Here is a 24,231-nt window from a genome sequence, read left to right on the forward strand (position 1 = left end):
GAGGCGCGCTTGATTGACGCGGATCGACGAATAAAAGGAGAATTTTCTCCGCGCACGGATTTGAGTTTTCTATGCAAATGCAATTGCGATTCCGAGAAAGGCTTTTCTACTTTATTGTGTCGTTGCATAAAAATGGGATCTGTGTGTAACGAGCGCCGCGGGCCACTCGATGAAAGGGAAACACACACACACACACACACATAGAGCAAAGAGTAAAATGCGCCGCATCACGCTGCTGCTGCTTCCTTCCTCTCGTCGCAACACAATGCAGACTCTCGCGTGTGAAATTTTTAGAGAGCATCTCACGATCGCAGGCGGGGTCGAGATGAAAAATGAACTCGGCTTGCGAGTGAGTAAAAAATTATTACGCACTCGATAACAACAAAAAATAAATTTAACAAAGTGAGCGGATAAATGAAAGTTGTAATTTTGGTTCGTTGTTTAAAACTCAGAAAATCGCCACCGGGCAAAATCAAAAGAGAGAGAAGTTAAAATTTTCGGGATCAACGAGCAAACGGTCAACTTTCTCGTATTTAACTAAATCGTCATTGTAAATTGTTGGCATTTTTATTGCCATAATATGCGTTAAAAATTCATTCTGCAGATTACGCAACTCAATTTATATTTGAGCCAATATTTTCATGCTCTGCTTAAAAAGGGGAATGATACCAGGGCCACAATTGAAAATTATTTGAATTGTTGGATGCCATAAAAAATTTGTTCAACAATTTGCAATAGTAAAAAAGGTCCTTCCTACAATAAAAATTCAAATTTTGCCAAATTTCTCCAAAATTTACAGTGCTCGAAGATATTTTCTTGGCATATTCCGATTCCTCTCGTCGAGATCTGTCCAACGGTGTATGCCACTTATCGGGGAAACTCTTGGTTTTGAAATTAAATCGGATTTCAAGTAAGGAGACAGCCATTACCATTTGAAATATACGTAAACTTTCCAGCCAATTTTCTCAAAAATTGCAGTACTTCTTAGGTCAATTTAGGTTTTGACTGAATCCTAAGGGATGAGTTTATGCATTGGCAACAAGCATTTTCCAGGCTTTTGCTGTATCATTCGTTTTTAAATTACAGGTTTTCTTCCTTGTTTAAAAATTTGTTAAAATGATTCATTTTGCGGCGAAAGTGCGACAGAGAGACCTGCTAATTTCGGCGCCGCTGGCCAAAATCGAAAGTGTCTGTTTCTGTTTCAATTTTGGGGTTGACAAGCGATTGTCAACTTTCTCGTCTTTTTTTACAAAATATAATCATCGGCGGCACGCGTGTTATGCCAAGCGCATATTGCAGTGAATTTCTCACCGGAACGAATGAGTTCCCTCGTAAAAGACATAATTATTGAGCTATTAAAAACGCTCGCTCAACGCCTCCTGGCTATACAAAATCGCTGCTGTTATTGAGAATAAGAGGCTCTCTGGAAACGCATCAATCAATCATTTTCTCACGCTGAATATGTTCGTAGGCGTCAAAGACATATTTATTATTCCTATTATTCTTAACCACTCTCAACGCCTAATATTTATATCATCGAGTGATAACATAGTCAAATTTCCAGAACATAAACTTTTACGAATGAAGGGAGGAATATTTTGAAAAAAAAAGATTCAAGAGATAAAGCGTTTGAGGTTGTGGATCTTCTGCGGATATTTTAACACCTTTTAATTCTTGTTGTTGACCTGTTTAAAATATTCTTTGAGGTTGCAATTTTTTGTCAAAATTGTCTGAGAAAATTTATGTGCACTTTTTAGACTCGTTAGAGTTTGATATATATGCAACTTGAATGAAAACTAATGCAAATCATTATCAATTGTTATCCACATCATCGAATCAAGAACACAGCGCTAGAGGCTTTTGATATCAAATCTGGTTCGATTATTTATATCTGGTTTGTATTATATAAATGTGTGTGAGTGTGCCACGTATGTGCTTACATTTTTGTGTTCTTTCATACAATACATTAATTTATGAAACCTTAAAAATACTGCAAAAACAAATGCAATAATTAAAAATCGATTAAAATTATTTCTCGCTTTGTTTGTTAAGCTATCGAAATTAAAAACAAAATCAGCAGCAGCTTAATCATATTGGTCTTAAAAAAGAATAACTGGCACACTTTTTAAGAAATTGGATCGATACAGGACGACACTTAAAACTATTTTAATTGTTGAATGCAATAAGCAGTTGACCGATAAACAAGTTGTTCTACAATTTTCACTAATAAAAAGGACGTTTTGCTAAAGCAAAAATGAAAATTTACATCGCTAGACCACATTTTCTTATTTCTTATCAGATTTTAATTCCTCTCTCTGAGATATATCGAACAACGTATGAAGCCTTTTAAGGAAACTCTTTGTTTTAAAATAAAATCAGGTTTCAAGTAGAGAGACAGTTTTTACCATTCGAAAAGCATGCTAACATTGCAGCCACTTTTCTAAAAAATTTACAGTGCTAATCAGGTCAATTTTTGCATCAACTGAATTCTTAGAGATGAATTTACGCATTGACAACAAGCATTTTCCAGGCTTCCGCAGTATCAATCCTCTTTTTTGTCAATAAATAAGTTTTGAAAAGATTGGTCCAACATGATATTAACGAGGAAGGAATTCTTTCGTGTCACTCGCCGACAGCAGACTTCAAAGAGTCAGAAAATAATCAAATGATTTTCAATCATCTTTTGTGATAGGTTTTCCAAGTGAAATTTTAACTTCCTTTATACTTGTGACACAAAAGAATTCCGCGTTCGCGAGTGCCATGTATTACCATGTTGTAACAATCGAGATCATTTCGCAAGATACGCTTGCCAAGCAGGCGCATAAATCGATATCACACCGAGATAAAGCGCAAATGGACGCCAAAACCACATGTGTACGTGACAATTAAAATCGTGTTTCGGCCGGTGATGCCAAAATGCTTCTGGTGAAACCTTACGGTCAGAGAGAAAAAAACTGTAACACTACAGAGAATTTATTGAGATTTATTACGCGCGCGCGCGCGCGGTGAGAGCTAAAATGCACTTTCTTTGACTGCGTGCGCGCACCGTCATCCTCCTTGGCCATTTGCACACGCGGAAGCCGATTTTTTAATTTTATTTATCATGAATAATGCGCTTTGTCTGCCGCCTGCCGGCTTTGCTCCTGAGACTGCATCGCATTTCGTCTCGTGGGAAGCGTAAATTGTTGCGTCAGTTTGATGAAGATGCGTTACCGGCACGTAAAGTCAAAATACATAATTATTTCATGGCTTATTAATTTTGTGGTACAAATTTTAATATGAATGTCAAGATTTCCAAATATTTATAATTGAATTGTCCAAGTAAAATGGCTAACATTTTTAATCTAAATAACATACATTTAAGTCATCAATTAATTTATTAAAAAAATGAAAAGATTAAAAATTTGAAGTTTTGTTTTTTTATGAAAAAAAACATATTTTATTTGAACATTTAAATTTATTGAAATTTAGAAAACAAAGGATTTATAAATAAGGTAACAAAATATTTTAAGTGTTTTGTATTTTTTACCACTGGAGGCAGAGAAAGGAGATAATCCTGGGAAGTTTTTATCTTAGAATTAGTGTGTGACGAGTGCGTTAAATTTGATTATCGCAGCTTATTACGACGAGAGATCATTATACGCCCCCTCACAAAAACACACAAAAACACACACATGCTCGAATCTAAAGAGAGAGAAAGGGAATTTCCGGCAAGTAATGATAATTTCATTATTCACGGACAAAGGTGAATGAGCGAGCACTTTTGCCTCATCAGCGACGCTCAATTTCTCCTTGAAATAGGAAAATTTCAAAACACCTACACCTGATTTCTATTTATTTATTTATATTCAACGTTTACAACAATGTTCTAGACTTTTTCTTAGACCATTTAAGAAAAAATCATATTAACCCAGTTTTTAGGGAAATTTTCAATGGATTATTTGTTTAGAGAAATTGCTAAATTTTAATTCGATGGTTTTAAAAATTCCCTAAAAACTGGGCTAATAATGGGATTTTTTTCTCAAAGGATAGAAAAATCCTAGAACGTTAAATATAATGAAATCTCTCTTGTTAGGGAAATTTCAGTGGATTATTTATTTATAGAAATCGCGTACAACTATATCAAATTAAATTCTATAAAAATTCCTTCCGTGTGTTAACTTTAAAAAAAAGAATTGGATTAGCGGGGAAAGTGCAGCACAAATAAGCTGCTAATTTCGGCGCACAATATGTGCGAGCTGTAGCTGCTTCCTCAAAGAGTGCAAAAAACGAAATGGTTCCTTCGCCGCAGCTGTCGCGTCTGCCGCCGGGAAAGCCCGCAATGCGCGAAAGTGTGTAATTCACAGACCCAGCACACAGAGAGCGGTGTGCAATTGCAAAAATATAATATAGTATGCTCTCCATTCACACGTGCGGCGGACAAGCTGCTTCTGCTGTCAATACACCGCGAATGAATGCTGTTTGAGAAATTCCTCCCGCGGCCATTTATTTGACTACGAGACACCAATTTCGCACAAAGACGTGTCATTCATTGCGAGAGAAATTGCTGAAACACTCTGTTTCGAACAAAATAAAAAATTATAACAATGGAACTAGCTTGATGGATTACATTGTTAGAAATTGGGAGTTTGATTGATTTTTTGATTTCTTGAAAATTACTGAGAAAATTGGCTCCGAGGTTAAACTGCTAATCAATTTTGGTGGGATGTATTTCACCAGAGGGGAAATTTATCTCATAAATCGCGCACCGGGACGAGCAAAAAACGATGTCAAGCCAAATTTAATAGAAAAAACTTTAAATTTGTCGAGAAATTCGGCAAATTTGGCGCTGATTTAATGTTTGCACATTTTTTTATCAACATACGATCAAGTACAACTATTGCTAATTGTAGTCAAGACGATTCATTTTATCTCAAATGGTATCAGTTCTTCTAAAACTGAGAAATTAGAATAAAAATATAAAAAAATGCAAGTGGGAAAATGGAGAGAGAATTCATTTTAAGAAATTAAAATGGTGGAAAATTATTTTTGAACGGCAGTGCATGATCAGCATAACGTTTTAAATTTATATTTATAAATTTTTTCGGCTAAAATGTACATTAATTCAAGTATAAGTCACAAAACAATCACATTCTACTTATTATTTTTGCTGCTCTTGTAAATTTCAACGTTTTATTTAGGCTGAATTATTTCTTATAATTTAGCAAAATTTATATCAACATTTCTCAGTGCTCGCTTTTTAAGTTTCTCTTTTCCTCAAAGGCCTACATATTTATTCTAAAAGATTTCTGAATGCAGTGTAGTCATCGACAAAATTATAACAATATGAAATAAACCAGGAGTATCTTAATAAATTTCCCTTTTCATTTTTTTTTGCTAATCTGCGTGCAAAAATGTCGACAGATAATTTAGCCTGCAGTTAAGCATAAATTGCATTGTTTAAATTTCGATCCTAAGGAAGCGTGACCGCGCAGCAGAGCACGTAAAAAAGCACTTGTCCAGCAAGAGAAAGAGGAGGTGATAAAAGAATCGTTAAAATTCCTCAAACAGATGCTCCGATTTAAAATTTCTAGACTCGGCAAAAGTAATGAGTTTTTTTTCTACTCTGAGAAGCAGGAAATGATACGTTTAAGTCTTTACGCAATGCAGTAAAGAGATTATTATGCAGTTGGCTCTGGTCCGAAACTTTAGCCTCAATGCGGGAGGAATATTATTGCCATAAAATTAAATTTTCACTTTACACTGCCAAAACATGCAACAGTGCAATAACCTTCCTTTACATGAACTAATTTGTGATACTGGAAAACCCCGGAAAATCAATCCCTATGACCTGTAAGAATTCAGTTTATGCCAAAATTAATCTAGGTTATTCCATGGAAAATTTTTCTTTTGTAATTGACTGTTTTAAAAATTAAATTCTTATTTTATTTAACAACAAAAGAGTTCCCCAAAAATTTTGATACACTATTGGATATATCTCAATGTGAGGAATCGAAACTTTCTAAGAAATTATGGCAAAATGCTCTAAATTTTGAAGAAAATCAGCAAAATTTTAATTTTAGCAATTGACCAGTTGCATAAACCCTTAGTTATTGAAGCCGCCAACAGATGGCGCAACTACAGACTTTCTTAAAAATTTTGTTTTAAGGCATTTCCGCTGCGATTTCAGGCTCAATCTAGCTATTTTGATTTTTTTTATTAATTTGCTAATTTTTGACGTACTGAAAACCAAAATCGGTTCAGCCATTCGCCGTAGAAACGTTGGAAAATATTTTTTTATTTCAAAAAATAGTTTTTCCTGATTCTACGGCGATTGGCTGAACCAATTTTGGTTTTCAGCACGTCAAAAAATAGCAAATTAATTGAAAAATGCACAGTAGCTAGATTGAGTCTGAAATCGCAGCGGAAGTGCCTTAAAATCGAAAGTCTACGGTGGTGCCATCTGTTGGCGGCTTCGATCACTTAGGGTTTATGCAACTGGTGAATTTTGAAAATATAATTTAAATAGATTTGTTTAAAAAAATTAAGTGTCACGAGTCATTTATGTCCAATTGCTTTCCCAGCATTTTTAAGCCCGCTTTTCACGCTTGCTAGTGATGAATTCTCGGCGTGTCAAGCTATTTTTTGCGCCTTTTCTGTTTAAGAGAAATGCGACGCCCGCGGCCTCACTTGCACTCTCTATTCAATCACTCTCGTCAGCTAGAGCGTTTGTGTCAGCCACACACACATCACGCAAAACAAATTTGACATTGCCAACGGAAAAAAAATAGCCGCGGAGAAGGGGAGTCGCAAAGGTGCGTCGTTCGTTCGCTCGTTGAAATTAAAAGAGAGTGAGAAAAGTGATTGTGTGGTCAGTCATCCGACCGAGGCGCAAACTTTATCTCAATTATAAAGCAGCAGCAGCAGCCGCGCGCTCTTTCCATCTGGAGGATCTGCAAAAAGCTCTCACAGGGATTTCACTCCTCTCGTCTCACCACAAAATAAATATAATTACACTCGGATGGAGAGGATCTTAAGACGTTTTAAATTGATGCACAGATGAAGAAAAAAAAATAAATAGCTCATCAAAGACTCATAAGGAAGTAATTTCGAAAGTTTCTCCTCATGAAATAATTTTTGTTTAATCCATTAAAATTATGTTAAATTAGTTCAACTTCAATTTCATGTTGAAGCTGAGCATTACATGTTATCTGACATCTATATAAAAAAAAATTGCATTTTAAAGAGCGAGTAGACAACATATTATAAACAAACATCAAAATATCAGTTTCTCCTCGTGATGGCCCGCAGATCAGTTCTCACCATCAAAAGTTTGTGCCGCGCGCGAACACGAACTCGTGCATGCAAATTTTCGCATGCGGATTTGAAATATGTTGCGTTGAGAGGATATGCGGCACGCCGCACTTCGTGGCTCTTTCACTGCTCTAACCCTGAACCTGAGCTTGAATCGCAACAGCGAAAGAACGCGGGCAGGGGCAGCGAAAGTGGAAAAGAGCAGTGCACTTTTCTTACTGTTTCACCTGACCGCACGCCGCGAAGAAAATTAATTATATATCAATTAATTCCAAGGCTAACAAGTACTACGCAGTTTGCAATTAATTAAAACTTCTTATGTAGGATTTTTGTTTTTAAATATTTTCTGCAAATTTTTAATTGAAAATATTTTATGAGTAAATTAGACATTGAATAACCACAGAAGTTAATTTCGGAAAAAAATGCCACTCTGAGAAATAAGTCAACGCAGTTAGTGTCAAATAGTACACATAAATAAGGAAATAAATAAAATAAAAATTTAATTATACAGGTGGAGTAAAACAGAATAATTTACAAAACATGTTTGGAGGCTCTTCAAGCATCACATAAATAGATTTTACGAAAAATAAAACTTAAAAAGAATTTGCACGTCATTTATTAATTAATCCTGCGGCATTTTGGATTGGCGGAAAAATTGCCAGGAAAATCAGCCAAAAATTTGGAGCCAAATGACATCAAATAAAAACCGCTGCCATATTTGGGCGATGATGCGTCGCATCTGGAATTTACGACTTTGGCAATAGTCTGATTGTGAGTGAATAAAATGGGCGATTTTATTGGAACACTGTCGCCCTTTGTTTTCTAATCCGTTGACAGAGAAAGCGTTGGACGCACAAAGGTCCAAATAAATAAATTGATATCAATCATCGCGCGCGGCGGCGTTACATATTTGGCTCCGTGCTGCTCTTGACTCTTGGCTGTGACAAAACAGAGGCGGCATGCAGAAAAGTGAGTGGCCGCTCAGGTCCAGCTGCCCTTCACTTTGGCCCTGCCGCTGCGCTCAGCCTTCTTTTCTGTCCGAGAGAGAAGCTCCTCCTCATTTCGCTCTCGGCTAGGGTGCACTCACACTTTTTTCCTTCCGAGACCCATTCTTCGGGCGCCGACACCGTGAAAAAATATGCGAGTGCACCGGACCTCTCGCCGCATATATAAGCCAACAGCGTCGCCATCGCCGATGCAGTTTTAGTTTCGCCGCACAGCATAGACATGTCTCTCGCTTTCCGCCTTGTGAGTACAAATCGAAAAATATTATTTATTCAAACAGCTATTTCAAAACACTGTCAATTTAATTGTTATCAATTAAAATTTATTTTAATAGACGCTAGTTATTTATTTTTAAAATGTTTGGTACGTTTTAAATTTTCATATCTCTGGAGGAAGTCATTTTGAATGTTGCATAATTATTTGATTAGAGAATTCTGTAAATGTAGAAAATATTGAGATTTGTTGACGCGTTTTGGTATTTTCCTTCTTAAAAAATATATCAGGAATGAGAGAATTGCGTTTTTACTTAATTTTACATAATTTGATTAACTTCTTAATCTTTGATTACTGTTTTTAATATAACTGAGGATTAAATTTAATTTTGCCAGGGTTTGGCGAGCGTTCTCGCGGTAGTGCTGGTTTCGTCCTGCGTTGAAGCTGGAGGCGGCGGTGGAGGCGGGTAAGTTTTTAATATTTAATCCTCTCCCGACAAACGAGAATTAATTTCATTTTTTGTTAAAAAAAAACAGACACAAAAAGTACATCATCCATGTGCCGCTGAAGGTGAAGGTGCACCACCACACGCACACCGTTTACAAGCACATCTTCCACGAGGATGACGGCCACCACGGAGGCGGTGGAGGCGGCGGAGGTCACGGAGGTGGTCACGGAGGCGGTCATGGCGGAGGCGGCGGACACGACGCCGGGCCAGTTTATCAGATAATCTCAGAGGGTTATGGAGATTCTGGCAGCCATGGCGGCGGACACGGAGGCGGACACGGAGGAGGAGGTCATGACTCTGGACATGGAGGTCATGGAGGTGGTCACGGAGGCGGTCACGGAGGTGGTCACGGAGGCGGTCACGGAGGTGGTCACGACAGCCTTAAAGGTGAGATTTGAGACTTTTGTTGAGTTCAGTGAATTTAATTGTTGAATTATTTCTTCAGGAATTCTGGCCCTTGTCAAATTGCACGGATCTGGAGGCCACGGCGGACACGGAGGAGGCTCTGGACATGGTGGAGGTCACGGAGGAGGTCATGGAGGTCAAGGAAAGGCTGTCACCGCCTTCGACTCGTACGGACACATCCTGGGGGCTGGATACTCGGGCAACCACGGCGGCGGCTACAGCTCTGGACACTCTGACGGCGGCCACGGCGGTCACGGTGGAGGAGGAGGCGGCCACTCTGGAGGCGGAGGTCATTCCTATGACCTGGGTGGCCACGGAGGCTCTGGAGACCACGGAGGCGCTGGAGGACATGACGCGGGACACTCGTACGACCTTGGAGGTCATGGCGGAGGCGCCGGCGGCCATTCTGGAGGTGGTGGCCACTCGGGAGGCGGCCAGTCTTACGATTTCGGTGCTGGAGGCCACGGAGGCGGCAGCAGCGGCCACTCTTACGACCTTGGCGGCCACGGAGGATCCGGGAGCCACGGAGGTGGTGACGCCGGCGGCCACTCAGGTGGCGCAAGCTACGATTTCGGCGGAAGTTACGACCTTGGAGGCCACGGCGGCCAATCTGGAGGTGGAGGCGGCCACAGCTACGACCTTGGAGGCCACGGAGGCCAATCTGGAGGTGGAGGCGGCCACTCTTACGACCTTGGAGGCCACGGCGGCCAATCTGGAGGCGGCGGCTACGACTACGGCCACTCTGCCGGCGGTGACCAAGGCCACAGCGGCGGCCACACCTCCGGAGGCGGCGGCGGCGGTGGATATGACCTCGGCGGCCACTCTGCTGGAGGCGGCGGCGGCCACTCAGGCGGTGGAAACGACCTGTCCTCGTACGGCGGCAGCGGCGGCGGCCACGACGGCGGCCACGGCTACGCGACCTCCTCATACGCCTCGTACGAACGCAACTGCGAGCACCACCACTGAGAAAAATTGTTTAATTTTCGTTTTAACCGCCCAAAAACTATTTGATAAGCCGAGTGAATGTCGTCTCAGGTGCGAATCTGTCCGGGGCCCCCAAGTTCCTCCCGCAAAAATATGAAGAAATTCGTCCCCGTCCGCTAACTGGTATACTTGGTTCGCGACTAGTCTGACTGAATCATTTTTGCTCATCATTTTTACTGTTTTGTAAATAGCAGCCATCGTTTTTTACATATTGTATTTTGTTGTTGTAACCTACTGCTCTCACTTTTATAAATAAACAACCGTTTTTGTAATAAATAGAACTATGTTTCCTTTGACGCAGTCTAACACCTCTGAACGCAACCGCACAACCGGAGCAGATCGATTATCATTAGAGTAGAGCAGCAACTGTACAATTGAAAACGATCCTCATTTGCAATTATATTCTATTTCCACATGAGCAATTTCTATCTATATTTATACGTTCGAAATTTCTCTCCTCGTCCGAGAGAGAAAGGAATCATTTGACGTGATTCTCATGAAAATGTCCCTCTTTGGGAGCACAATGGACCGTTTCCAGAGTGAAAGGTCAGAATTCCTTTTTTATTCACTGCTTTGCGCGCCAGAAGCGAGAACGATGGAGCCATTAAAAGCCAAATGGAAAGACGACGTGCTTTATTTTTTGCCCTCTCTCAGTGAGATCGATGAGGAGGAAAATAAAATGTGTGCACGTGCGCCCACGAGGAGAAAATTATGATTATATTTTTCACACTCGTGAGGAGCGATTCATCGCCGCCCAAAAGCAGATTGAAATGTCTGTGAAAAATAATCGAATAATTTAATTAATCTCTTGAAAGTTGTTGTATTATCACAATGAAACATTTAGATCAACATCTAAATTGTTTGACTATTTATTTAGTAGCATTAATTTTAAACAGTAATTTTGTTTAAACTTATAATTTATTTTTTATTTTTGTTTATGTATTTAATATTTTATGATTTATTTTAACTTAATAAAATATTGTTTATAATATTAATTTATTTTTTAAATTTTATTTCAATTCTGATTTTATATTTTTTTATAGAAATCTAACACCTAGAAACCTAAGATTCACCAATAATATTTAAACATGATAAATAAATTTAAACCTGGCTAGACATCACATCTCTAGATGAAAGAAATAAAATAGAAATTACTCCAAACAAGTTTTTTATTAATTGTTAGTAACTTAAATATGTTAAATGAATATGGCTTCTACGAATCATTTTAATGAGTCATGTTAAGCTAAAGAAAGCAGTGATTTTAATGGGTTTTCCGATATATTAAAGCAAATATAGCTGGTTAAAAGAGGATCATTCTCCTATAAGCGGGAACTAATTTTGTAATTTTAAGCAAAAAATTGGGTGTTGAAATAGAGACTTAAATTTTTTGAATTGTGCTATTGAGGCTATTTTTAAATCACGTATTCATCTTTTATTTATTATTATCATCACATATTTTCCTCTCGTGTGTTCATCGTCTTGGTTAACTTTTTAATCCGTCTAACCGAAAGTCTGTGTTTTTCTCACGTTCAGCTGAAAAAATGCGTGTGTTTTACGGTTGAGTTGAATTTTCGTGGTCGCGGGAGAGTGATGTATGCGGATAACTCGATTGCACGCAGCGTGATTTTTACTTTCTTTCTCGTGGCGGAGGGCGCATCTATTTGACTCTGCGCGGCGATTACTCGCTCCATTTCATCAGTCAGAAAACTGCGTGCGGTCCACTTTCCGCGCAACCCACACAGCCGTAAAATCTCTTTTCAAGCAAAAACCGTAAGATTTTTATAGTAAAATAAAAGGTTATCTACATTTATTGCAACAAAAATCACATTACAAAATAGTTAACAGGTTGAAAATTAGAGTTTGTACAGTTTGAGGAACGTGTTGGATGATTTTTTTTGTCAGTCTAGCTAATGGTGGTCGTGGCCGCCGCCGCCTCCACCGCCTCCGTGGCCGCCTCCATGGCCGCCACCGTGACCACCGCCTCCACCGCCGCCTCCGTGTCCGCCCTTCTTGTGGTGGATGTATACTGTCTTGGTGTGCGTGTGCTTCTTCACGAAGTAAGGAACGTGGATCTTGATGTGAACACTGCAAAAATTATACATTTTTCATTTTGAAAATAACTTTCATTCGAAAAATTTAAAATTAATATAAATCAAATTTGAATTTATTATTTATTGTGTTCTATATTTTGTCGTAAAAATATTTGCTGAAATTAAAATTTTAAATACACACTTAAAACACAATTTTCTAGTTTTTTTAAATTTTACTTTGAGTTTTATTTTTTAAATATCAATTATTTTGTCAAATAAAAAGTTAATTAATTATAAAAAAATAAATATTTTTTTTAAAAAATTAAGATGATTTAATTTGAGATTATTATAAATTCATAATTATTATTGAAGAATTATTTTATGTGTCTAAATTCAAAAATTTTTATATTCTACACTGCTCTAGACCTGATTATGATTACTATGAATAAATACAATGCATATTGATGAAATAGTCAAATACTTACGAGAGGTATCTTAATTCGAATTAAATAATAACGACAAAACGACAATTCTCATAATTTAAATCAAAGAAAATAATTATGCACGTAGGCTTGATCAGAAAATTTAGAAATTACAAAGAATGAGACTTACTGATCCTTTTTGCCGCCTCCACCAGCCTCACTGAGGGTGATTGCGATCGCCGCCAGTAACAGCACCGCGAGCTAAATTAAACATTTAATTAAAACCCCGTTAATAGAATTTTGAAACCGAATTACCAGTGTCTTGGTGGACATATTGCAGGTGTGTGCGTCTCCGAGAGAGGAAAAACGAAAAGTGCAGTTGCGGCGAAAAATGCAGAAGCGTTTTATAGGCGGCTGTCCCGCCCCCCGCTCGTCCGCCCGCCCGCCGCGGACGCCTGTCAAGGACGGCCCGGCGAAGAAAGCAGGTGACAAAAAAGACGCACGAGAATGCAAAACTATCGCGTTTGTCCGATCGCCGAGTATCAGAGCGTTGCATCGCTCGCTTGCAGCCAGACATTGCTCCGCAGACACTTTCCAAAACGCTTGTGTTGTTTGCACACAACGCAATTTCATTGTGTGTTGGTGCTGGACCACGCAGCGCGATGGCTTGAGCAACGCGTGCTTTTGCAAAAACCAGATGAAAACGAGAGCATAAATAATCGAGGCTTATGTAAGAACACCTATATATGAGTTGCGGGTAGACATTGTACTATAAGGGAAATTAAAAAAACGAAATCAAGTTGAATTTATCACAATACTGTAAATCACATGGCTGTGTTAATATTTATAAAAAATAATAGTATTTTAATACTTATCATTAAAATTATATTAAAAAATATAAAATAAACATTAATAATATAAATAAATTAAAAACATAATAAATTTACTGTTAAAGTTTTTTTCCATTCTTTTTCTTTTAAGACGAATATTTTTTAAACAAATTTTTAGTTTTAAAATAGTAAGTTTACATTAACAAAAAACATTTTATTTTTCAATTATTTTAAGACAAAAATCAGAATTAGCATCAAAACCTTTTTTACATTTTGAAAATATTCTAAATAAAATTGCAAAATTAAAATAAAAGAAATTTCCCTGTTACTTTGTTCTCTCTAATTTTATTGCAAACTGTGGAGAACGATATTTGCAGAAGCAACAGGTTTAAAATACATATTAATAACTGCTATGGATTTAACGATCTATGAAACGTTCTGCTTTTTCGGCATTTGTTGCCAGAGGAGAAAGGTGTTTGCATTAAGAAAGGAAATTCTGCACGGACTTTTTGCGAATTATGTCACCTCTCTATTCAACTTCTTGCTCACGAGAGAGTAATGACCGCGCACATCTGCGGCGAGTGGTGTGCACAAATCATTTCCCCATTGTTATAAACTCTTCCGGCGGTAATGACCACTCGAAATCATCACTCAAATGGAAAACGAAAGTGGAGCGGTGGATTAAATGCAACATGTTTCAAACGGAGAGATCTTTTTAAAAATAAAAACTTTATTTTATTAACACTTTTGTGGTTATCGTACAGCGATGCAGGTATCATAAATTTAATAAATCATTTCAGGACGTAGAAACAGGCGAGCAGCGTGGCACAAATGGCAGCGGGCACGGTCAAAACCACAACTAGTCACCTGAAAAAAATGCAGAAAAATAAAACTATTAAAAAGGAGAGAAGAAATAATTTCATTCGTATTAATATTTTCCCTTATTTTTCCTCGTTCTCTAATAATTTTGCACAACCCCCAAGACAACAATTAAAATTTTTTATTAGACCTGCGCCAGGAGTGGTGGTCACCGTGGCTGTAGGAGTCAGCGTGGGCAGAATGGTGACCCCAAGTGGAACCACCCTTGTCATCGTAGCCGTTTGAGTCTTGATGTTTGTCCTCGTGGATGAATGAGTTGTGCGCCTCCCCTCCATCCTCATGGCTCGAGTGGTGGTGGTCATCCACGTGGTTGTGGTCGGGGTAGTCGTGATGGTGATGGTCATGGTGGTAATGGTGGTCATAGTGGTAGTGGTGCCCTCCACCACCTGAGTCACCCTCCCCTCCTCCTCCTCCGTGACCATGATCCTCGCCTGAGCCACCATGGTGATAATCATGCCCTCCATAATGGTGTCCTTCCCCTCCGGCCCCTGATCCACCCTCTCCTCCACCTCCTCCAGAATGTCCATGATCACCCCCTGAGCCCCCTCCGTGGTGGTGACCTTCCCCTCCACCTCCGTGGTGTCCTCCACCGCCTCCGGAATGACCATGGTCACCCCCTGACCCTCCTTCGTGGTGGTGACCTTCCCCTCCGCCACCTGAGCCGCCTCCCCCTCCTCCGTGGTGGTCGTCGTGCCCTCCGCCGCCTCCCCCTCCTCCGTGGTGGTCATCGTGCCCTCCGTAATGGTGGTGGTGATCACCTCCGCCACCCCCGTGGTGGTGGTCATGGTCCGAATGGTGGTGGTGGTGCGAGTGGTGGTACGAGTAATGGTCGCCGCCGTGCTTCACCGGCTCCTCCTTGTCCCACACATGTTTGTAGATGGTGTGCGTGTGGTGGTGCGTTTTGATTTTCAACGGCACATGGATTATGATTTTCTTCCTAATTAAAAATAAATTATTTTATTAAAAAAGTTAAAGCAGGCTTACATTTAGAAAATTAAGTAATATTTTACTCTTCATAAATGGAAAAAAATGTTAAAAATAAATAAAATAAACAATTACTAACTGTCTCAACAGTAAAAATACTGAATCTGATCATTAAATTAATTAAAATTTATTCCAGCTTGGCTTATATTAATTTTAATAATTTCAAAAAGTACTTACTTTTTAGCGGAGACCGAGACTATGCATATTAGCAATAAAGGAAAGACCTGCAAAAATGTCAAATTAATTCCACTGAATACAATTTAGAAGCAGCAGTCGAGGCGTATTCCAAATAAACCGATTCACTAGTCACAACATCACAGAAGGAGCGTCGTGCAAACTCACCAGGAGCACAATTCGCATTTTGTCGCCAACTGGGAGGCTGGCAAGTGTCCGCGGGTGCTTTATAGACGAGCTTTGTTGCTCTGATTGCGAGGCGGCGGCGCCGGCGGCAACGGTGGATCAGGAAAAGGTCCAAACTCGCTTCAATAGACACACGACAAGCCGATGGCCCCTTGTTTTCTTGTAATTGATGCATTCGCTCCGTCACAGTTTCACTCGGGGGGAAAAAATTGATCAGTTCCGAAATTATTGCACGCGCCACTTATTATCGCAATCGCAGCTGCTATTTGGAGTTTGTCGTCCACTTCTCACGGCGATCGCTGAAGATGGCAAAAATTGGCCTTCAAAAGCGTGCACGGTGTCAATGTCGCTGGTCTAGTGATCTAGCATCGGCGGCCGCGTTGCAAATTAATTTGGTAAACACGCTCCGATGAGCGATGAGTTTAAGTAAACTCGTTTTGAGAACAGTTTCTCTTCACTCTGGAGAGAAATTCTGTTAAATTTAATTAACTATTTTTATACAGCGAGATCTATGGTATTACCTGTTTTTCTTATTGACTTTTTAACCTTAAAAAAACAGTGCTGCAATAATTTAAAAATTATAACTTGCTTCTCGTGTTTCCGGATTTTTTTAATTAATGATTTCTTTAAAATTCTAAGAGAATTGTTACTGCAAAATTCAACCTAAGGAATAATTTTTTTAAAGAATTAAAAAAGGGCTAGTTAAAATAATTTTGAATTAAGCTTCAGAGCTTAAATCATTTTCACAATCATTTTCATGCAATCGCGGTTTTATAAAAATGCCACACAAACCAAGAATTACCATGCGGTAAATAAAAAATTGGTATCAAAAAGCAACTGGAAATTTGTTATGAAACTCGGAATTGTAAAAAGCGAGGAAGCACTCATTTACTATTAAATGAAAAATACTAAAAACATCGTGTATTTCTGCCTTTATGGGCATCTTTATAAATCTACTTAACATTTTTCATTTAATATCCTCTATTTAAAAAAATATTTTTTAAAACATTTTTAGCACCAAATTATTTAGAACTAAGTTTGAAAATGATTTTTATTATGTTTTGCCCCCCTAAAAATCCTGGAATTAGTTGTCTTTAATCCTTTAACAATTAAAAAAATGTTTCTAAAAATAAAGTTTCACTTGTCTGAACATTCTGAACTAAAAGAACATCAAATATCACGCATGAATTAGAAAAAAACACGCTTGGCCGGTATTCTTTGTAATTAATCGGTGTTCCGCGTGCTGGAGAGAAACTCAATCAAGAGGTGTGAGAAAAAAATTAATTATCTTATCTTCCTCTGGTTTATGCCAAAGCTTTCCTGCTCCAATAATGAGCTAAAAAATGATTCTTTAGTTCAGCGACCTATTCAGGAGGAAACAACTGCTAATCAGCAAGAACGACGAGAGTGCATGATGAAAGAGCACCTTTTATTTGGACTGCTTTTTGCCTTTGAGCCGGCAAACACAGCGTTAACCGTACCAAGCCGCTTTCCAATCATAATAATCCGTTCAAAAAGGATATTTCGCGCTTTTGCAACACTTGAAGAGCTTAAAAAAAAATGAAAAATGAAAGTTGTTTATTTTACTGGAAGTTTTATTTAATGCATTTAATTTAAAAAATAATAATATTATTTTTAAATTTCAGGCTGGGTATTTAAAATTATTTCTCGGAGAGAATTATATCTAATAATTAAATTAATTGTTATTTAATAAATTTAAAAACGGTACTAATTAACAATCTAGACATAATTTTATTACTCTCTAACCTGGTCGCAATTATATTCAGTATAAATTAAAAGAATTTGAGTTAAACAGAGTGAAAAAATCGGTTCGCTGTGCCTTTTGCGTCGCGGAATAACCGAGCAAATATACAACAGAGTTAAATTTGGCTTAGACGAATTGTTATTGCGCAGTGAAAGGTTATTCACTCGCGTTGGCCGGCGCGGCGCGAAGGAAAGGGAAAGACTCCCTCACACTTTCTATCGCGCATCGTGCAAGGCTGGAAGATGAAACTAAAGCACATCGGCTTGATGGTTTACGTTTACGCGGCGCTGGTGATCTTGAAAAGAGTCCAATTCGAACACGTTCCACTCGAGTGCGGCGAAATGTAGCTCGTCACCATCACCACAGCCAACAACACTTTGTTTTATTCAAATGCGAACCGAAAGGAGAAAAAGATCGATCGATGCCGATTTGAATTCCGCTCACGCTTTTGTGACTTTTGCTTTCTTGTACTACGCTTGTGTTAAATGTGCTAATATAAAGGCATTTGGTGCATTTTCAGCTTGGTAAAAATTAAATAAATTAAAAAAATTGGCAGATCGTTAAACAAAATAAAATTATCTTTCGATGGCATTAAAAAAATTGATTATAGTGCCTGGATTGGGTATCTGTAAGTGTTTGGGGGTTGTAAAGGGGTTGCTTGGAGGTTCATGGCTGAAATAAAAACAACCCCTGATGAAAATTAATCTTTAAGTCAACTTTGACACAAATGAACTTATTTCCAAGGAGGGGAAACATTGAAAATTCACGTTTTAGGTGGTGGTAAATCGTTAAGGGGTGATCGTAAAAGGGATTGGTGTTAGTGTTGTACTCTAAATAACGTACCCTCATGTCCCTCGTGCTCATCCTTTAAAATTTTACAGCGATTTTGACTACTATCAAGGCTGCAGTGAAAAGGTATCCAAAAATCTAACCCGGGATCGCTCACTGCCGCTACAATTCGGATATTACTCACGCTTAAAGGGTTAAATTTATAGTTGACTCTCAATCCAGATTGATATAATAACGAATGAGCAATAAAGAATTTACCACGAAGTAATTAATTAAATATCAAATAGACCCTATCATTTATATTTTAATTTGAAGAACCACAAAAAATCAGTTTCTTATGTTTGTGAAATCAATTGTTGGTTATAATAACAAAACTCAAGAAATTTTCTCTTATTTGAATAATTTGAAAATTAAAATTTATTTCTAAAAAAACGAGCAACATAATGAATAAGAATGTTAACATTTATTTAAATCTTCGAGCGCGTGTTGGACTTATCTGTGAGGAATGAAAAGAAGCGGTTGACGTCACGCACGCAGTTGTGCCCCCCGTGGCAGTGGCAGGCGTAACCCCGCGTGAACCGGCGTTTCTCGAGATAAACATGAGGTCAACTGAACACATTTGTAATCCACAGTTGCCAACAAGCTCCGTTTCCAACAACTAGGACACAAAAACCCTGAAATATTAAATTAACTGAATGCCAAATTAAAAAATATTCAAAATAATAATCATTATATAATAACAAATTGGCATTCATACCCGTTAAAACCAGATTTTTCTCCAGGAAAACGTTTATAATCATTAAATAATCCAATAATATCATTCAAAACCTTTAAAAGCCACGATTTTCCAGCCAATTTGGCTCTCGCAGCCGCGAATTCCTCATTTTCCCGACGCGCCAAATGCAGCAGCGCCACGAGCGGCGTTTTCCTCAAGCTCCAGTGGGATGCGGCAACCCTGCTGTTCTCTTTGTCAACACACACGCCGGCCGAGCGAGCAATATTTTATGTAATTGGGTCTGATCACTGATCCGATTCGCGTCCGAAGAGGCGATAAGGATGGTCGTGTGCTCCGTGGTCGTCCGCAGGCTGCTGGCCGCCGCCCCCGCCGCCCCCAGGCACGTCTTCACCGGCCTCCGATGGGTCACCTCCACCCCCGTCAAGTTCAATGGTGTGCAAAAACCCTGAAATTTTAATTTAAAATTTATTTAATGAATTATTTGTAGAAAGGAAGTACACGGACAAACACGAGTGGGTGCAGGTCGACGGAAAAATCGGGACAATCGGAATCACACACTACGCTCAGGTAAAAAAATACATATATAAGGAATTATTTAAATTATTTTTATTTAATTTTAATAATTTTTGAATAATTATTATATAGGACGCCCTGGGGGATGTCGTCTACGCACAACTGCCTGACCCTGGACAGGAATTCTCACAAATGGGTTCGTATTTTTTAATTTTATTAAATGTTTAATTTATTTCCTTTTAAATTATACAATTTAAATTTTGTTTAAGGTTTGGAATTTCAGTTATTATTGACCTTGTCCAGCAGTCAGTGATTATTAACCGTGTGAAAAATTATCAAGTATAGAGATATAATCTTATCTTGCTCCTCTCGAGTAGCAGCAAGATTTTTGCTGTGTCCACTCCAGACTCCACAGATCTAGGCGCTCAATTAAATTCATATTGCGGATCATATTTTGCCAATCACCTCCATAAACTTACAAAATTTTTGTATAAACATTATTTTTTAACATGAATTAGTTTTAAATATTTAAATCATTTTTTCTTTTTTAGTACAAATAAATAATCAATGTCCAGTTTTTATGTTTTTTTTTTTATAAATTTTTTCTGAAACCATGTGATCATTAATATCTTTTTGCGAATTTTATGCTGGGTTAATTTAAATTTTAAAATTATCTGCTTGCAATTAAAATATTACTTTATTAAAAATATTAAAGAGCAAAAATAATCTAATAGTAACGAAACAAACTAATACATACAAATTTATTAATTATCTTGCTTTTCCATTTTTTTGTTCATTGTTTTGACTAATTTTTCAGTCTCTTCCAACTTCATTATTTGGAAAAAGAGAAATTAAAAAAAACTATTAGTTTCTTAAAGAAAACTACATTTTGGCGGCTAGTTAAGAAAAAGTTTTTAAATGACTGATTTTTTTGTTTGTTTTTGTAGATGAGTGTGGCGCTTTGGAGAGTGTGAAGGCGGCGAGCGAGCTGTACTGCCCGGTGTCCGGCAAGATTGTGTCCAAAAACACGGAAGTCGAGGACACGCCTGGACTGATCAACAAATCGTGCTACGAAAAAGGTCAGTTGCTGCTCACTGCTAACTCTTAGTTAGGCAACGTGCCACGCTCCCCAGCTATGCCGGCGCCATAACTCGCACTTAACATGGAATGAATAATAAAATAAAACGCTTGGTCATTAATTTGTCAGCAATCTTTGAGGCCATTGCAAAAGTGCAAAGTTATAAAAGTTGTTAATTGGTTTTAGTTTATTAAATCGAATTTAATTTTAATTTTTTGAAATTAATTTATTAATTAGAAAATTTTATCCATTTTACTGGCATGGTATTTAAAATATTAATTGGAGCAGAAATAGATTTACAACTATTTGATTGCAGCATGATTAATTGCGTTTTATTAAATAAATTAGCATGGGAAGCAATATGATTGTCAGTTATTTAAAAATTGCTGTTTCAGTAATATTTGCCTTTAGCCATTTCATTTTTTATCCTTTAAAATTCTTAGCCATCAAATAGTATTGAAAAAAGATTTGTCAGTCGTTCAGGAACGAATTAATAAATTTCCCTCTATTTCATAGCGGTCAAGACTTTTTAAAGATGATGTTCCTATGATTTGAAAAGTTAAAATTGAATTAACTGTTTATTTTTAATTTTCATTTAAAAATTCCAACCTTGTTGACATGCATTTAGTTACTTATTGCTCATCATGCGATTTATCTGGAACATTCCAGGCATATTTATTTTATAAAGGATAAAAATAGTCTAATTTGGTTTGAATTAGATATATTTTGCGTACAGAAAGATTTTTATTTTTTAAGCTAGCATGTACTGAATGCTTCTAAAAACTATTTTTCTAATTATTATTTTTAAACTGATTTAATATCATGAGTTTTGGTTTCTGCAAACAGCCTTAGCACCTCATCTTGAACCTTTTTTATTCAGATTTAAATTTTAAAACAACCATCTCGCTAAAGTTTTTTAATTAAAAAAAAAATCCTCTGGATTCTGTAAATATGAAAATTTTTATTCAATCTCAACGAAGTGTAATATTGTTATTTGTAGGCTGGCTGTTCAAGTTAGAGCTGAGCAAGCTGCACGAGCTGGACGGGCTGATGGACGAGGCTCAGTACGAAAAGTTCCTGAAGACTGACGACCACTGACCCAAAGAGCCGATTAATTAATTTTTAAGCCTCTGTAGTACGAAAAACAACCATCAGTCATTGTATTGTGTGAAACGAAATGAAATTGCAGCTTTTGTGGACGAGAATCTGTGATAGTGCGAGCTGCTGCTGCTGCATTTTTTTGCTGTCAAATGGGTTATAAAAAAAATATAATAAAAATCCGTCGAGTCACAGAACTTTGGTGAGATTTCCTTCAATTAGGACAAAGTCGAGGCAGGGATCAAGGGCACGAGTGTCTGCTGATTTATCAGGCGCTGCTGACATGACTCGAGCATGCAAACTCATTGACCCACTCGACGAAAGGCTTGCCGCGATTGCATCAAATTATATTATGCTGAAAAGAAGAATCTGGAATAACTGCCGGATTTTTGTTTTTTTGTTTTAAATAAATCGTCAGTTTCTTTAATTTAGATATTCTATTGAAAGATAAAGTTTAAAAAAGTAATTTGTGTAAATTAATGGTTTTTTTTTCTTTCTGGTTTAATAGATCATATATTTTGTTAAATATTTTGATATCCTCCAGGTCTAAATTAAAAAAAATATTAGTCCTCTCAATCAAATGAACATCAGATTAGAATGATGATCATCATTTGGATTTTTTTAGTTATAATTTTCTAGAAATTACATTTCAAAAGTTAAAAATTTGAATTTTTGCCCATTTTTTCATTGCTATGTCTCGGATTCTAACCGCATTAGAATCGTAAAAACTAAACACCTAGACTCATCTCAAATTTGTCTAATGAACAGGAACGTTTTCTGTTTTCCTGCTGCAGAAAATATATTTTAAATAAATTCAAATTGAAATTAGAAAAAAACGAATAATTATTATTCATCCACGTAATTTTTTAATGAAAAACAGTTATTTTTACGAGCCATTTTTAGATTAAAAAATAATCACGCGATGCGTGGATCATAATATTATTAATTGCGCGTATATTCCCAATGGACGTCACTCGCATGAATGAAAAAATTTAAAATTTCCACTCTAGGGAAAAACAGCAAGTAGTAGTCATCTTGCAACAACCTGTTTTCAATCCTCGTACTCTTAAAAAATAATTTTCCTCGCCCGAAATTGCCAAAATCCCATCTTCTGGAACAGTTCCTGTTCTAATTTAATTAGAAATCCCTCTGAAATCACCTGAGCCGCTGCGATTTGCGAAGAAACGACGCGTGCTGACGTCACGCAAGACGTAGTTTGTGCATTATTACACCGGAGTAAAAAAGAGCTAATTCTGCGGGATTTGCGTCACGGCGACACACACTGCAAAAGTCCGAATCATCTCGCGTGAGCAGGAGTGTAGCTGCGGAGACAAAACACAATTTATATGATATTCCACATCGTGGAATTTTAGGATGGAAGCATGGTGCACGGTATGCATTTAATGAAATATTTCAGCCTGTGCTATATTGCCGTAACACACACTCCAGGCGCGGAGCAAAAGGAAATATCGACCGCCAGCTCGACTATATTGACCTACAAATCCATTCATAGCGACTAGAAACATCACACTCACGCTATTTTGCAGCGCTCAAGCTTAGAGTTGCAATCACAGGAACGTGCAATTTATTGTTTATTTAATATTGAATTATTAATTAAGAGAATATTATTATTTAAATAGTATTTTTAATTTTAAACCAATTTTGGAATGAAAATAAAATTTAATTTTGTCACCTAATCTATAAAAAATTAAATTGTTAATAATGACATCACATATTTGAGGAATTAAAATTTAATGATACGAAATAGCACTAAAATTTTATAAGTACACTGCTTTGTTTCATTTTTTGTTAAGATAAATTGAACGAATAATGTTTATAAATAAAACTAAATATAGCGGGTTGCCTTGGAAATACATAACAATTGAATTCAATGAAAATATATAGCGGCACAAAAATCCACACTTTCAAACGCAAATGCTAGTTTTTAAAAAGATTCTGTCTGCAAAGTCTACTGATTTAAGAAAAAAAACTATCTCTCCACTTGTATAGTTTTCAAGTCGATTTTTTAAAGACTTTTCAAATGAAATTTTCCCAAATTGGTTAGAAAATTATGATCTAATTTACTCAAAAAATTGAAATAATATATTTTATACCAATTTTAATCCACTTTTGCCAGGAAATTGACTGAAACTAAATTATTTGCTATCACTATCAGGATTAAAAATAATGAAATCATCAGGAAATTATTTAGATAACCTTCAGAAGGCTAATTTTTTTCTGCGCTTTTCAACTATCAAGTCGATTACAGAAATGAAGCGAAGGTCGAGTACTTTTTAGTAGATCAGCACAAATTCCTCAACTGATTTGGAAACATTCGA

At 37.2% G+C, this 24,231-nt stretch overlaps 4 protein-coding genes across 7 annotated transcripts; 2 read left to right on the top strand and 2 right to left on the bottom strand.

Moving 5' to 3' along the window:
* Positions 1–8,392: 8,392 nt before the first annotated feature.
* On the top strand, positions 8,393–10,689 carry LOC135940384 (uncharacterized). Of its 4 annotated transcripts, none has more exons than XM_065485250.1 (5): positions 8,393–8,541; positions 8,907–8,977; positions 9,048–9,406; positions 9,465–10,100; positions 10,143–10,689. In XM_065485250.1, the coding sequence occupies exons 1-5, from the start codon at positions 8,521–8,523 to the stop codon at positions 10,388–10,390; spliced, it is 1,335 nt and encodes a 444-aa protein (XP_065341322.1). In that variant the 5' UTR covers positions 8,393–8,520; the 3' UTR covers positions 10,391–10,689. The 4 variants fall into 4 exon arrangements, with proteins under 4 accessions (XP_065341322.1, XP_065341320.1, XP_065341321.1 ...); XM_065485249.1 differs by having other exon boundaries at positions 8,394–8,541; positions 9,048–9,337; positions 9,374–9,406; positions 9,465–10,689; XM_065485248.1 differs by having other exon boundaries at positions 9,465–10,689.
* Positions 10,690–12,184: 1,495 nt separating this feature from the next.
* LOC135939866 (uncharacterized) lies at positions 12,185–13,279 on the bottom strand. Its single transcript, XM_065484468.1, has 3 exons — positions 13,176–13,279; positions 13,051–13,121; positions 12,185–12,493 (listed from the first exon to the last, which is right to left on the bottom strand). The coding sequence occupies exons 1-3, from the start codon at positions 13,191–13,193 to the stop codon at positions 12,316–12,318; spliced, it is 267 nt and encodes an 88-aa protein (XP_065340540.1). The 5' UTR covers positions 13,194–13,279; the 3' UTR covers positions 12,185–12,315.
* A 1,121-nt stretch (positions 13,280–14,400) lies between these two features.
* On the bottom strand, positions 14,401–16,501 carry LOC135939600 (uncharacterized). Its single transcript, XM_065484068.1, has 4 exons — positions 15,896–16,501; positions 15,731–15,777; positions 14,700–15,506; positions 14,401–14,557 (listed from the first exon to the last, which is right to left on the bottom strand). The coding sequence occupies exons 1-4, from the start codon at positions 15,911–15,913 to the stop codon at positions 14,554–14,556; spliced, it is 876 nt and encodes a 291-aa protein (XP_065340140.1). The 5' UTR covers positions 15,914–16,501; the 3' UTR covers positions 14,401–14,553.
* A 2,908-nt stretch (positions 16,502–19,409) lies between these two features.
* ppl (pumpless) lies at positions 19,410–22,089 on the top strand. Its single transcript, XM_065485311.1, has 5 exons — positions 19,410–19,635; positions 19,691–19,770; positions 19,849–19,912; positions 20,664–20,795; positions 21,795–22,089. The coding sequence occupies exons 1-5, from the start codon at positions 19,524–19,526 to the stop codon at positions 21,890–21,892; spliced, it is 486 nt and encodes a 161-aa protein (XP_065341383.1). The 5' UTR covers positions 19,410–19,523; the 3' UTR covers positions 21,893–22,089.
* Positions 22,090–24,231: the final 2,142 nt, after the last annotated feature.

This window comes from Cloeon dipterum, chromosome 3, assembly GCF_949628265.1.
Source record: "Cloeon dipterum chromosome 3, ieCloDipt1.1, whole genome shotgun sequence".
Taxonomy (NCBI): Eukaryota; Metazoa; Arthropoda; class Insecta; order Ephemeroptera; family Baetidae; genus Cloeon; species Cloeon dipterum.